At 31.5% G+C, this 17,006-nt stretch overlaps 1 protein-coding gene across 1 annotated transcript in view; it reads right to left on the reverse strand.

Annotated features, from left to right (window-relative positions):
• Nucleotides 1–3,289: 3,289 nt before the first annotated feature.
• Nucleotides 3,290–17,006, reverse strand: part of LOC143249766 (semaphorin-5A-like) — a 170,601-nt gene continuing 156,884 nt past the window's right edge. Inside the window, 10 exon segments of the mRNA XM_076500155.1 lie at nt 3,290–7,447; nt 8,482–8,634; nt 9,623–9,790; nt 11,398–11,772; nt 11,897–12,070; nt 12,941–13,108; nt 14,059–14,195; nt 15,116–15,192; nt 16,158–16,362; nt 16,781–16,893. Of these exon segments, the coding sequence (XP_076356270.1) occupies nt 7,125–7,447; nt 8,482–8,634; nt 9,623–9,790; nt 11,398–11,772; nt 11,897–12,070; nt 12,941–13,108; nt 14,059–14,195; nt 15,116–15,192; nt 16,158–16,362; nt 16,781–16,893 (1,893 nt within the window). The 3' untranslated portion in view covers nt 3,290–7,124.

Here is a 17,006-nt window from a genome sequence, read left to right on the forward strand (position 1 = left end):
GAAGTGTGTGTGTGTGTGTGTGTACACAATTATTTGCATAAAACTATTTGAATGTGGGTACAACTAAAGTGAATAATGTTACAATGAACTGAAAGGTTCATTCAGCTCACTGGGATAGAAAGTTCCCCAGTGAAATACTATTTTGTTTTATTGTAATTTATGGTTATGTTTGTTTGTAAGGGGCTCCTTCGAACAAAGTATTTTGAAATGGTCAAGGGTGTGTTTGTGCAAATGGAAATGTTGGTTCACTGTTTTATCTGCGTTAAAATTTATTATATCTCTAAGATGCATAGGTTATCTCGAGATCTAGAACAGTATATGTGGAAAGAGATGGAAATATTGAAAAGCAAACGATTATTTGCGTCTTCCCACGAGTAGTCCTAGCTTTTTCTTCGTTAATAGTGGTTGTGTTTGAAATCTTTTAACTTACTTTTTCTTCTAATATATATATACTCTTCAAAAAAAAAAGAAACGCAAAAGGCAAAATTTGAGACATATTGTTAACAAGTTTATTCCGGGTAGTTCTGTATGACATGCGTGAAACTTTGCACATTCACTGCTGAACATCCAAAGTCTGCAAAGGCGAAGTCCACGCTCACTAGTTGAAGTTTAACGTCACTCAACGTCAATAACGAGTATGCCCCCCGTGAGCATCAATAACTGCTTGGCATCTCCTGCCCATGAAAGCGATGAGATGACGAATCACATCCTGTGGAATGGCTGTCCACTCAGCCTGCAAAGCTGCTGCAAGCTGAGGTAGAGTCTGCGGTTGAGGTTGTCGCCATCGCAGACGTCGGTCCAACTCGTCCCAAAGATGTTCGATGGGGTTTAAATCTGGTGACCTGGAGGGCCAGAGAAGAACGTTGATGTTGTGGTGTCTCAAGAAGACAGTGGTGAGTCGAGCTGTGTGAGGACGGGCGTTGTCATGTTGAAAAACGTCGCTGACGTTCACCATGATGGGTTGCACATGGGGTTTAAGAATCTCGTCGACGGCAAGTTGCGTACGGTCTGATCGGAAATCCTACGCAGCTCTGGTATGGTTGAGGCAGTAGACGTCGCAGTGGTGGTCCTATCCCGAAGGTGATGTAACCAGATGTAGCGATCTTGTGCGGGCGTGGTCACACGAGGTCTGCCAGATCGTGGACGGTCACGAGTTGATCCATGTTGTTGGTGACGATTCCATAGCCTTGTGATGGTGCTTAGGTGGACATTCACAGCTCTGGCAACATCTGATCGCGATTCGCCTGCTTCCAAGCGACCAATGGCGTTGTTGCGTTGTGCTTCAGTCAGTCTTGGCGTTACTGTATTGCGTGTCGGTGGCTTAACACTGAGCTATGGAAACCGAGAACCCGTCACTTTTATAGGGATTTTGCACATGCAGAACATGCAGATCTCTCAAACAAATTTATTGGACACGAATACGTTTTGGCGAAAAATCCGATGTTTTCCTCCGTTTTCAAAGTGCACAAGTTTTATTTTCATTTCTCTTTAAAATAACAAAAATATCCCTTTTGAGTTTCTTTTTTTGAAGAGTATATATTTTTTTAATTTTGGCAAACTGCAGAACTTGGGATATAACTTAGATCATACTGAACTTTGAGGGTTATTCAGTCTTAATTAAAATTCTACTTCGATTTCTACAATGTATTAAAATATCTTGATGGCAATTAAAGGAATAATTGAAATAGTGTACGAGACCCCATGTAGCAATTACTATATCATGGGTTCTTTATCAAATTTGAATATTTTATTTCATACAGTTAAATTCTTCATTGGCAAATTGTGGTGTTCCCTTTGCAATTTTTTTTGCGAACTTCCAAATATTTAGGCAACCTTGTTGATTGAACATGATAATTTATGCACATAGTTACAAAGGTTCAATACTGACAATAGTCGTAGGTACAAAAGAAAACACTTGCATGCAAGGTTAAGGCACTGAATAGTTATATTGTCTGTTGATATGTTCGATGCGAACATCATGCATCAACTTTGCAATATAAGACAAGAAAATATCTTTATAACAGTTGGAGGACGACGGAGGTTTCTTAGTAGAATTTTCTCGTCAATCAACAGAACCTTTGTAAGACACAGCTGACTACGATGACCAGTCAATTCAACCGTTTACAACTTGTTTTCCAGCTCAGCACTTAGCCAAGCAGCCTCTACAACTTAGTCAGTTACTGTATCGTCAAAGTGAAGAAAAAAAAAAAAACTTGTGCTTAACATGTTTAGTAGCTGCAGAGAAAACAACAACTGAAGACAATTTTCGGAAATTCACACAATTAAAAGAATACAAAGAAGGCAATCTTACCCACTGTTCTGAAGAATAAATGAAAATCTTCAATCACATAGAGCATCTCTTTAGAGCAGCTCAGGACATGCTTGGTAATCATTTGCGAAGCAGTCAGAAATACTAAGGATGTAAATCTACTCTTTTGCCATAGTAGAAAGAATAAAGACTGTTTTTTTTTTGCCAGGCTTCAAGAAATACTTACTAAGGATGTAAATCTACTCTTTTGCCATAGTAGAAAGAATAAAGACTTTTTTTTTTGCCAGGCTTCATATCTACGAGAAGAAACAGGTGCAGGTACGGTTATATTATGCATTTACCCAAGAGATCATTTATTAGGTGCATAATATCTTAAAATTAATTTTTGGACTACTTTCATGTTTAAGATACTCTTCATGGCTGCAGTTTGTACATTTGCAGCATGCCAGCTATTAAAGCAGTGTTTTGATCTAACTTTTGTTGTCTAATACTTAAATCTTTGTTGAATATCAAGAAATTTCTTTACTTTTCCCAATTTTTGTCAGTAATCAATTCACCACTTAATCCATCATTTTCTCTTCCATAGCTCAATTATGTGGTTCAAGAAACTTTCAAGAAAGCTCTAGTGATTAAGCCACATGTCAGAATCACACCGAGTTTAAATTTCAAAAGCATATAGTCTACAACACTATTATTAATGTCTCACATTACCCAAAGAAAACTGACTGATAAACGTTTTTTTATTCTGCTGAAAAAATGTTAAATGTTAAGGCATTTTGTTTTCAGATTAGAATACACACCATGAATATTAGTAGTGTTATAAAGTACCTTATTTGGTCTTCACACTTTAATTCCAATTAAACTGATCACTTTTTTTGTCAGCTTTGTTTCAGGCTATTGACTTTAAGACCATGACATGTAACAGTCTCGTTTTATAACTCTGGTTTTAAATCTTATGCCGTAAACAGCCACTTGTCAGAAATACCAGTACAATATCAATACATGAAACTTGTATTAAACTTTATTTAGTGAGCAAAATATTTTTATTTGTCAAAATATTTTTGTCTATACACAAAATTTACAAAAACTTATCATCAAGTAAGTCATAAACCAGTACTCAAAATACAATTCATTTTAAAGTAGGCATGTCACTGGACATTCAATATTATTGAGCATTCAAATTCGTTGGGCTGACTTTTACAAACTTACTTAACAATAGTTTTGTTGTTTTTTTGTTTTTTTTTTATCAGAATGTATCAGTAAAAGCATAAAGATCTTCTTAACAAATTCAAATTTTAACATTTAGGTAATAAAACTTATTAGCTTTTCAGGTTTACATAACAAGTGTTGGCACTCACAAACAGTACCCTGCAAGGATAAGTCCAAAGTTTTAGACCTTGAAAGGCTACATGTAAAAATCGTATTACCAAGTCTACTTTTAGTATACAAAAACTTGAGTGAGTTTGTAACCAAAGTTAAATCATTACCATGCACTATTCAGAAACAGTTTGATTAATTGCACAAAGTTTTCTTATCAATAGTGTTCATTGTTACTGTGGAAGTATTGCTAATCATAAATCATCACATCTTGATGTACAGGCACTTGTTTAAAATGTACAAAATTTATGTTCAATGTTTAGTAAAACAGCCAAGTAACAACCTCTTCTTGACACAGTTACAAAAGAATACATAGATACCATATTAGTATTCTGTAGGACCATTTTTCCTCCTCAAAGACAGTGGACACATGATTCCAAGTACAGACTTGTTTACATTATTTACAAATTTAACACTTCTACATATTGAAACATGGCCAGTTTTGTTTTGTTTTCAATAAATTACATTTTACCAAAATTTAAGTCTCAAAATGTTATAGCATATAGTACAGCACAATAGAAAGATATTAATTCCAGGAACCCCAGATATAAACATCCAGTACCTTGAAAGAAATATTAAAATATTAAGTATAATCATCTCTGGCCTCCATTTTAATACTTTGAATGTTCTACCTCAAAATCTTACATACTTTGGCACTTACGATGGATGAAGTCAAAATACTGGAATATATTTCAAATTCCAGCAATGCTACCGAATGAGCTGTACTTCTCTTGTGCATAATTTTTTATTACTTTTACGAATGAAAACCTTAGAATAAACATTTCTGCCTTTTCAGTAACAAAAACTCTTCTATAATAAAAATTATGGGCATGTTCATTATCCAAGATAAACAAAATTACTACAACTCTCTTAACAAAAAATCAAAAAGCAGTAACAATAGTTTGAAATATCAAAAAAATTTCAAAAATTAATGAAGGAAAACATAAAGCAAATATGCATATAAGAAATAGTTTAAATTAAAGAAAAATTATCTAAGGTTTCAGTTTAACCTGTCTAGGTCAAAAGAACAGTTTTGTAGTTTACCTGTTGGGGGAAACTGTCAGGTTTCTTTAGTTCTTACAGATTCAAGAGTGTACAGCCAGAAATACAATTTTAGGTTTACAAACTAACTATGTAGTTTAGTAAATACCACTTCTATGGTTTGCTTCCCATAGTGATTTCTGGCTGGACATACTAGAACTTTATTTTAGACTATTTTTAGAACTTGATTATTAACTAGATTTTATCTTACACGTGTATTTCTTTGCACCTTTATCTAAAACATTAATGCAAAGACTAAACAAATAGAATCTCAATTATAAAAGCTAATTTCAAAATATTACTATAACACTGGCCCTTTTTTTTATTTATTTACTTACTAGAATAATGTGTAAACATAGCTTGAGCAAGGCAATTCCAAAATTTTTAATCAATGAAAAATACTAAATTATTTTTGAGACTAAATTAGCCTTTGGTAGCAAAACTTCAGACATGCACAAGTATTTCCAGTCATGGGTCATTTATGATAAAACAATATTTTTAAGCTTGAAAAGAAAAATCACTTATTAAAACCAACTCTGTTATTTCCTTAAAGTACTTGAAAAAAGTACTATTTGGTAGTACTATAATATAATAAGTAATAACCAATATAAAAACACCCATTATAAAGATCAATGATAATAGATGACAAAAACTTAATGTAAGAACAAGTGACAGTGAAAAGAATGAGTGCCACATATTGCTAACCAAGTCAAGTAGATCACAATTCATCATAATAGCTGTATAAACTAAAATATGGTTGCATGAATGTTTAGACGAACAAGATTTTACTGTACTTTGAAAATCTTCCCACTGTTCAAAGTTCATTCAAACATATGAAAGACATTAATTATGTGACAGTAATTCATGTTCAATATATCAGTAAGCTAGTTATCTTGCAAATTCTAGAAGTACATCTTATTACCTTTGAACAATTTCTATTACTTATTCTATAAAAAATGATCTTTTCTTAGTATAGTTTGATATTTATTGCCAGAATCCGTAACATAATAAATGTCAATTAGATGCTGTCAGTTTTACACCTCAGTTAAAAATAATTTCACTATGGGTTTTTTCATAACAAGAATTGATAAATCATGGCTCAAAATAAATTATGCATGTTTTACAGTTAATTACCATCAATTATTTAACTGACACCAAATAAAGTTTCATAAATTAACACATTCATTTCAGAACTGATATATTTAATCTTTAAAGTCTATGAAAAATGTATTAATTTTTGCCTGAGGTAATTAGGAAAAAAAAAAAAATAATGAAAGTACCAGGACAAAAATGCATTTGACTGTTTCCACTCAACTATCAACCATAAATTTACTGATAAGATCTGGTCATTTTTAATGTTACACTTGAAACATGATTGAGCGAAACAAAAACAAATATCAAAATATACAAAAGCTTTAAAATAAAGTTGTGAGTTTAGCATTTATTAAATATAGTGACAAGGGTAGTAGTATCCTTTGTAACACAGTAAAGACACTGAAATTTATGAAAAACAAACCGACATGTAAATCTCCTCATTCAAACTAGTTTGGTGATTCCAAAGTTTGCTGTAACCAATGATTTTCTCTGTGGCAGACTGGCATGTTATTTTCAATACATTTGAAACTATCAGAAGGCATATATTTTCAGCAGTTTCACAATTTTCGTTTAATTGGTGATCTGAGGTAAACCAGAAAATAGATATGAACTTTCCTTTTTTTTTTATATATATGTAAAATACTGAGGTTTTTCTGCTTTTCGTTTTTTCTTGCCTTGATACACAACACATACAGTTTGTACTTATCCATACTTAGATATTTGTATTACAATTCACAGTTTCTTTTAATTCTTTAAATGCATTTATGGCATTATGATGTCATGACTGAAGCAAAATTGTCTAAAAACACAAATATTCACTGTTTCTTTCAACAAACTGTTTAGTGTATTAAGTTGAACATATGGCATAAGTCAGCTGTAAAATACAATTCTGAGAATCATGTAATCAACATAATTCTAACAATAAAAAAAAATTATACATGTTCTAACATGAGTAATTTTTTTTTCCCTTTTGAAGCACATAAAACCCAAGTCTATTAAGATGCTTATTTTATACAAGGCACATTTATTGGAACTGTACACCCGATACAGGTGGGTTCATGCACCTGCTTTCATCTAATATATGCTGAGCCAGTGATACCTCAACAGGTGGTTGACAACTCACATTGCTATAAGATATATTTAGAAGAAAAAAGAGAGTTTCACAAAGTTGCCCATACAGATTGAATGGTACCAAACACGAGATTCTTTTATACTAACTCCCATGTTATCCTAGTAATACTAGCGAATCTCACAATATGTTTGGAGGAACTTTTTGCAGAAATTTTCCACATCTGTAAATAGTAATATGCATGCAGTTCATATAAAATGATCTTTGCGTTTACTAGAAGTTCTGATCTGCATGTATGGGCGTTCTGAGCCCGTTTCTCTTTATTGTTGCTTCTCTCAGTGGGTATTTTCCTGGTGAGCCATTGATTGGAGTCATGTTGTTTTTTAATTCACTTTCTGTTATATAGTGATTTTGTTTGACAGGTATCATCTTTTTTGAAAGTCTACCGTCACGGAATACGTATCGACGTTTCATGCACATGTACGTTCCAAGGGCAGACAGTGCTGCTCCAACAATGAATGACCCCAGACAGACACTGACCACAGTAGGTATAGAAACTCCATCCACTTCTTGGCTACTTGATTTTGTAGAGTAATCTGAAATGCATTACAAAACCTGGGTAATAAACACATTGCTACAATATTAAATTTTCTTCATGTTACATACAAATGAATTGTAATGTTTCATTCAAGTAATTGCTTGATCCTTGCTAAAATAAGTGAATCAAATGCAAATAAGAATATTGATGGATTATAAAACTTAATTAAAACCTGTAATACTAATTGTACATGGCAGAAGATGTCTTAAGTAACTAGTAAGTATGGTGTAATGACTTTCTAGTCTGAATCTATACTTCATAACAATAAAGACTAATGTAGCCCTTTAAGTTATCTCATAGGCTTGCTATTGTAAATATCTACTCACATACCACATTTTTAATAACATATAGCTTATACCTGCTTGTGTAATATACATACAAAAGATACATAGTAACTTACAATATTAAAATGCAATATGTTTTAATCATTTATAGAATTAGCTAGATTTAGTCTTCCCTGTCTTGGCCGTGTTTTTGCAAACTAGTATTTTGTAATATTCAGTCACATTATACATGCATATAGATTATCACTATTCAGATTCAATTAAGTAAACAATTATCTCTTCTAGCTATGACATTTGAACGCTGTTGCTGCTGGACATAGGTTGCTAATTTGTACAAAACTCTAGACTTAGTATTTTGAAACAATAGACATCTAATTTTAAATAGTGCTGTATTCAACATGCCACTTGACTCACTAAAATCTATTTTAAAATTTACTTTTAAATTAACTCATATAATATTAAAGTGTGAATTATAATACACAATTTGATTAAAAACTTGATCACACAAATTCATAAAATACTAGTTCAATAAAATTTTGAATGCAAGTTAACAAACACGATATGGCCTTTGACCTGTGGCCTGACACTAAAGGGTTAGTTATTTATACATTATTCTACATTATCTATATATTCAAAACTTGAAAACATTATATGATGTACATCCAATACAGACAAGCTAAATGAAATAGCAATGAATTAAAACGTTCTTATAGGGTAGTGGGATGAAAATATTTCAAATTCAATTTACCAAATTGTCCAGCTATACACATCCTTGTTTGTTCACTTGAACCTTGACATTGACTTGGCTCATCATTAGAATGTTTACATGTTCTTTGTCTATGTTGTTCACCTTTCTTATCACAAAGCGACCATTCTGACCATTCTTTCCAGCCTTCTAGACCTAAAACCAAAGTAGACCAGTAAGTGAAAGACACAACTGTATGAAGGAGTAAAGTTTAGAAAGGGCAAATAAAATAACCCAAAATAATTATTTAATTCAAAGCTTACTGTTTTGCATTTTTGCAAAATTAATCCATAATAATAATAATAATAAAAATCTACACCATATTTGACAGTTAAAGGATACTGTTTAGTAACAGATTTTTGCATATTTTTCTGACCTGTTTTCTTGACATGTTTATTACTTAAGTGTATGTGGGAGTGAAAAATACCCTACCACTTATTTTTGAGACTTAATGATGGAAATTTTTCCAGATCTTGAAAAACAGGGGTTTTCTGTTGCATCACCCACCAACATAAAATTTCACTTGTACATTTTCACACTTAAGAGTCTCATTAGTGCATCTAGTTAAAATAACTAAGGATAAAATTCACACAGAAAAAGAAGTAAAACTATCTTCAAGTAGTGTACAACAGCTGTTTTCAAACTTGACAGTTGCATATACTGAAAACACTTTACAATTTTTACTCAATAATGTTTAGAGGGTGTTTTATGTTAAAAACTTATTTTTCTGATTGCCGTTTTATTTTCATAATCAAACACTATATTCTTTCATCATGTCCAAACCAAAAAAATTATTTTTAAACAAATCATTTTTAGGTCTCAAATAAAAAAACAAAAGAAATGGACTCATAAATCAGATCAATATCAAAAACTTTAAGAGTACTTGGTTGTATATGAAAAACTCACCACTCTCTAATTATTTAACTAATTACTACAACCACATGAAACTAGAACATAGTGGTTCATGATTCTTATGTGAACAGGACATAAATTATTTTCATCACATAATTTAGTTCATTTTTCACTTAGATTATTTTATCAGGTAAAACCTAATAGATAAGGAAGTTTTACAAAATTATCCAATATACTATGTATAAACATTAAAAAATAATGGCATGCATTTGTCTAGTTTCTAAGAACTGACCTTTGCAAGACACCATGTTGCATTCTCTTTCTTTGAAGGTTTCACCATCACAGCTACTTTCCTCACTATTACATACTCGTGTTTTCGACTGGATGCCTCCACCACATGATTTAGAACATGCAGACCACGCAGACCAATCTGACCACCCTCTCTCTGTATTTACAAAAGCTAAAAAATATATTTAGCATAAGAAACATTGAAGAAAGATTATTATTTTGTAAATGAAGTGAAAGAAATATTACAGCTTTACATGGTGATCCAAAGAGGAAACTTTAATAATTTATTAGGCTATAAATCAACACTTTCAGTATTTCTCCCACTATTTTTCTGACAAAGTTGTTAACATTTGTAATGGGTTGCCTTCAGATGGAATTGAAACAGTAAACTGTAAGGGTATTTTAAGGGAAACTTGATAAAAACTTAATAAGTGGCTTTGAGTTTTTCTTTTGATAATTTAGTGGATGAAGCAATCTAGATGGATTAACAGGGCCCTTGCTATGTTATAATGAATTTCAAAATTAAAGCACTAGTTTACTGTTCACAATTATTTAAATACTTTATCTTACAGTTACAGTCTAGAAAATACATGTTATTTTGTTCTGATATTCCCTTCTTTATTATCAATACTATAGAGAATTTTAACAAACAGTAGTGATACAGTACAGAAACCTTGCACTTTCTACAATCTTTTTTTTTTTCTCTTAACAGTGGCAAAACATTATAATGTTGGTAAAAAGGAAATATATCTTCTGTTTTAATCACTTAAGTTGCTTAACTTCTTGTTTCAAATATTTTTTTTATTTTCATTAAAACTTAAACTGTATTGAAAGAACTATTTAAAGCTCACAGAAAATGATGAATTTCACAATGATGGTGTATTACCAAACTTCAAGAAGATATTGTGCTGACAGTTATTTTACTGCTAGATATCTGCCATGCAAAAGGGTGTTTTATATGATTAAAATGAAGCTTCATGGTGTAAAATTAGCTAACATACTACTTCTCAAAGTAAAACAAAAACTGTATATGGAATTAATTTTCTGTACATATTTTCTTTTATGTACTCTGAATTATCAACTCTGATATATTTATGTTGTTCCTCTTTTAATACATGAATGAGGGCATTTTGTCAACATTATTCACTCATAGAGATTACGAACTGACTTTCACACAAAAAGTTACAGAATATTAAACTGTAATATGAATTCACAGTATTTTACAAAAATAAATGAAACAGTTACCAAATCATCATCATCTGAATAATTCTTTAAAATTATTTTAGGATAAGCACTAACAGGAATCTTTACTGATGATGTTAATGAATCCTCAGAGAAGAGGTACCTATCAAAAACAAGGAGCTCACTGATGATGGTCTTTAGTTTTGGTGAAGATTTAATATTTTTTTGTGCCTGCTAGAACTCAAAAACCTATGAAAATAAACTTACTAAAAACAGCAAGCTAGGGTGTTTGACAGCTGATACCCATATTTGTAGTTTAAAGATGAATCATAATAAATAACAATAATACTTTAGAATAAAAACCCTGATATATGTTTACTTATTTATATATACAATTGTATTCACAAAGGTTAAAATGAATAATATGTCTAGAGTATAATAAGGTACTGTGTTGCATTACTGAATTGTTGTACATTATAGGTTTAGAACAGAAAAACATTTACCAAACTGGTATGAACATTATTCAGGCCTTAAATAATATCTGGGAAAAACGAACTTTTTAAATTATATCTATCACAATAAGAGCAGTTGTTTTACCTGCATCAAAACAGTTCCTTCCTCCTTCTGAACAGTATCTTTCCTCACTTCTCATGTTACCAACACGAAGTAAGTTCTCCTGTGCAACATTGGCATTACAAATAAATCTGAACCTTTGTTCAAAGTAGCCATCTTTAGTCTTGTTTGCTTGAAGCCAAGGAGTCCATTTGCTGGTTTTTCTAAATTCTGGACATGACTGGGTATTGCACTGTTGGTAATCGTGATCGCATCCAAGACATTCTCGACCACCATTCTTGGGTGCTGGACTATTACACTTTCGTTGTCGCATCTGTATTCCCCCTCCACACAGAGCAGTGCATTCAGTCCACACTGACCAATCTGACCACAGTCCATCTACTGGAGGTAGGATGGGACCTAATATTTCAGAATAAAAGTCACATTTACTTAAACATTTTGTAAACCCACTGCTTAAAAATATATACAATTACACTTACAAACAAAAGAAACAAAAAACATTTTCCAATCATAAAAAGTTTACCAGGGCATGGAGGATTTGTGGTACAATAAATTTCTTCTCGCTCGGGACCCAAGCAAATTCGACCACCATAAGCAGGGGAAGGATTCCCACAAGTCCTCCGACGAGTTTTTACTGCTAATCCACAAGTTTGAGAACAAGCTGACCATGCTGACCACTCTGTCCATTGTCCATTTTCTGCAACAGAAATAATTACACTGAAAATACAATACTATAAAAGAATTATTATCTACTAAACTCTTGCCCATTTGGGTACAATTTCTAATTCCAATATTTCACATTAAAGAACAAATTTACACTGATGTTATTCTGTAATCTGTATTTATTTACCTTTCTATAATTTATTAAAAAACATCACACTAGTATACCTAAAGTTTACTGACCAACATTCATAAATTCTAGCTTTCCACAAAAAAAAAAAAAACTAAGAGTATTAACTTACCATAAAAGGTACTATAACATTTCACAAATTTGTTTAAAAAATGACAATTTGTATCCTGCTTGCTATAAGTGATATAATGTTACATCATAAAAGAAAGAAAAAGGCACAATATTTTAAAAAGTTAACATGAAAGCAACATAGTCCATTTACAATTTGCGAGTTTTAGTTTTATCACGAGAATTTTTTTACATTATTTTAATATATACAATTTAAGATCTACGTTTATATATCAACCAATTGTTACAAGTCAAAATATGAAACAATGTGGTTGAATGACATTGTGTAAAGAGTTAAACCAATAATCTCAAAAATAAATATTGGCAAAGAAACTTAAAACGGGTGGAGTATTTTCTAATACTGTCCAAACAGCAATACATTAGAAGACTTTTTGCTTAACATACTAATATCATTAAAAAGTGTAAACCAAGATTAAACTACTTATTGCTATTAAAACTTAATAAAGTGCAAAATATTTCCATTATAATACACTAATCTAAAAACTTAAAGTTTATATACACACCAAAGTTTGAGCTTATTAACAATTTTACTTTGAATTTATAAAATTATAAATCTACGTATTATTTTTATAATTCCTGTTAACTTACGAGTACAGTTGGCCACTTGAAAGTCCATGCCTTCACATTTCATGCCTCCATTGGCTGGAGTTGGACTGTTACATTTCCTTTGTCGACATAAACAAAGATCTCTGAGCACATCTTTTTCTATCTGTTCACATTCAAACCAAGATGACCATGGTCCCCAACCACCATTGACTAAAAATATCACATAAAAAACATTACTTAATCTATCACAATGACACTTTTGATGCAATAACAGCAGCTCTAACTATTAAAGGAAAAAAAAAAACTTTAAAAATTTAAAATAGTTTTTACACAAAACTATGGTTAATATTCTAATAGCAAGGTAAATAATAACACTCAAATCTATCAAAGCTACTTGTTATTAAACACAAAAAACAAATGAAGTGAATTTACCCAAACATATTGATGTACAATATAATTTACTATGAATATTCTACAAAACAGTGTAGTAATGGATAATTCTTAATAAAAACTTAACAAACATACCAACTTAATTATTAGTTATACTGAAACTAAAATATTTTACAAAGATACATTAAATCTGAAAGTTAAAACAGATTATTATCATTAACTGCTGTTCAAAGCAAGTTATTTATACAGATGAATACAAAAAATTAAACCAGTAACGCATTTAACATAATATTTTACATAAAATAATTACAATACATTAAATTATCAGATGGCAACATTTAGGGAGGCCCAGTATGGCCAAGTGTGTTGAGGCGTTCGACTCGTAATCCAAGGGTCGTGGATTTGAATTCTGCTTGCACCAAACATGCTCACCCTTTTCAGTCATGGGGGCGTTAATGTGATAGTCAATCCCACTATTCATTGATAAAAGAGTAGCCCAAGAGTTGGCGGTGGGTGGTGATGACTAGTTGCCTTCGCTCTAGTCTTACACTGCTAAATTAGGGACGGCTAGCGCAGATAGCCCTCAAGTACCTTTGCACAAAATTCAAAAACAAACAAACATTTAGGGTATAGACAAGTCTTGGGGATGACAAATATAAGTAAGCATTTCTTGATTGGAATATGAAGTTAAACAAATTGTAGTGTAAACTGTAAATACATATGTACTCGGTTAAAGATGTCACATAATTAGATGTGTACATTTTACTAACCTGGTAAGTGGGTGCGAGGACAACCAATTTCCTCCTGTTTCCAGAAGGAACTTACTGGGTTTCTATGAGGAGCTGTGGTGCAAGCCATCTGGTATTCATTCCACCCACAATAGGGATCCATAGCATTCAAACATGACCTACCGGAAATCAGAAATATGTCAAGTTTGACGGCCTTCTTATAATGCTCTTGAAACAACAATCAACACGCTTTCAGAGGACACAGTAGAGTCAATAAATTAGCTAGCTAGTTTTAAGTTTCTAGTAGTTAAATAACTAACAGTTTCATACAAAGCAGCTTAATTTGAATCCATCTGCAACTAAATTGTGTGTGAATACCAAAATAAAACATGATACCAGTAATACAGCTGACATTGTAAAACTACAAAAATCTTTTTGTTTTTGAAAAATAAAGCTGGTGTATAATGATTTGCAAAACAAGTTCAGCAGCTTCAATTGGTACTGCTAACTTGACTTAGATGTACAACTAACTACACAGACATTTTTATATTGTTATAATAGCTTAGACAACTAGTTCCCGAACTTTTCCACTGACCCTAACCCACTTTGAATTACAAGACACCCCCCCCCCACTGCCATATGGACTGTTATGTTCCTAATTATTCCTCATTTAATGAAACTCTCGTGACACTTCAACACTCCTAGCAGTTTGGAAACAACTGCTATAGATATATTTGATTGATGTAATATCACTGCTAATAGTTTCGTAATCACTTTACAGTACGTTGTTGAATCTAGTATTAAAATTACATACTGCTGATTGAAAGATCAAATAAAGGAGCAAAAACTTCATAAAAAAATATATCATTTACACAGACAATTGTTTTAAATGTGTTTCTTAAAGTACTAACACTATCTGCAATACTGATAACAAACCAAACTTATAACAGAAGTTATCCTTGTTTTCTCTCTCTCTAGCAGCAGCTCTTATCATCCTGGGCTTTACTAAAGCTGTACTTGGTCATTAAGGTCCAACTGAATTAATTTTTCTATCTGTTTTGTAGAAATGTAATAATAAAATTTGATAAATTTTACTCACGTTTCACTGAGGAAGCGTTCACAACGATGTAATGGAACCCTAAGAACTTCCTTGTCTGTTCCTATGTACAGAGAATTCTAGGGGGAGGGGGGGAGAAAAAGGGATATAAGAACTATAAACCTGATATTCTGTATATTCAATTTAATATATGTATTAAAAATTAAATATAGTTCTATGAAATAATTAAAACTTTATAAACAATCATCTGCAGAATGGCTGGTTTTTGTGATCATTAGCTGTTTTTGTTTTAGTATAGAGTTCTTTTTTTTTTCTTTTAAATGATAACCATTACTTTTGTAATTTGAGCCTCAAAACAACAGACAGATGAATTGACAAGACCATCACTACATACTCTAGCTTTGCTTTGAGGAGAGGATAGAGTCTTAACACAATATAGAATAGAGTTTGCATTACATCAAATGATCTCAGAAAACTGTTCAATTATATAATAAAATGTTTTTAAAAGAAATAGAAATTATTAGGTAATTAGTATCACTAATCTTTTAAAAACATGTTAACTTTGTAATAATTTCTACTTTTTAACCATGCACCTATGAAATAATTACAAAATTAAAATGTTTCTGCTTTACGGAAAATGATATTTGGCTCTTATAACTACTTGAGAGAGCCATTGCATGTTTCTTTTATACTGGCTAATACAATAAATATTTTATAACCTTTGAACTTCATATTTCCATTACAAATGTTTATGGTTCCATACAAATTTCTTTTAATGTTCCTAAAAAATTATTGGTACTTGTTTATTTTTTTTACCTTTACTGTAAGAATTTTCTCAAGATGAAATGTATGAATTTTGGCATGTCATTTTTTCAGGTTGTACTATTCCTCATTAGACTACCTGATGATGGTTTAAAGCTTTTTAAGGCACCTTTTGGAAAGGTAATCACACTAAATATACCAGTTAAATTCTTAAGTATTTTACAGTATACTAATAAACATTGACCTATATTATACAATGAGCAAGCTTAATACTATTATTTCATAAGTTCAGGTTAATTTCAACATTCTATAAACACCTTACCGTGTCTTTTAGCAACTTTAGAGACATTATTTTATTAGTGCTGTTTTGTGGAAATATATGTATCTCTTCAACCAAACAGATCTGGAACTTCTGAGGCACATCTACAAGCTTCCTTATAACACCTTCATTGTTAGATACAAAGATGACATGGGCTGGATCATCATAGTGCTTTGTTGGTACAACATCAACAACAATATGGCTGAACCTGGTTATGAAGAGAAAAAGATGGATCAAAAGTCATTTGTTTTTGTTGCAACAAAGTTGAACACTCAGATGAGTTATCACAATTAAGCACAGCATATGTAGATAACTATACATGTTCTTTTAATAGACTATCAACATTGAGTTAGAAAACACCTTTGCTGAAAAAAATTGAAACTTTATAAAATTATGTTGTCTAACAATTAGTAAAATACATCTATTTTTTTATTTCTTTTTCCAAGAATGGTCATTATAGCAAAACATGTACATGATAAATGCTCCAGTCCAAAACAAGATATACTACATAACTAGATTTTAAATTTGTAAAAGATAAACAAAGATATTTACAGAAGATTTGCAATGGTTCAATATGCACAAATTTATACAAGTTGCAAATATAATATAAACTTCAATAACATTACCTTTCCAATTCCATTGTATAAAGTGGCTTAGAATAAGATGGTTGAATAGCCTCATCCATCAATTTCAGGTGGTCAGCATCTAATAAATTTTCACTGCTGCCAGGTGTTTCACACTATTGTGAAAAAGGAGTGAACTCTGAATGGTACATTTTTATTTTCTTTAGTCTCACATATAAAACAAATGCAAAACAGTCTGTTTATTCAACCCATTTTCCCCAAAAATATA

Source organism: Tachypleus tridentatus, chromosome 4 (genome assembly GCF_004210375.1).
Source record: "Tachypleus tridentatus isolate NWPU-2018 chromosome 4, ASM421037v1, whole genome shotgun sequence".
NCBI lineage: Eukaryota > Metazoa > Arthropoda > Merostomata > Xiphosura > Limulidae > Tachypleus > Tachypleus tridentatus.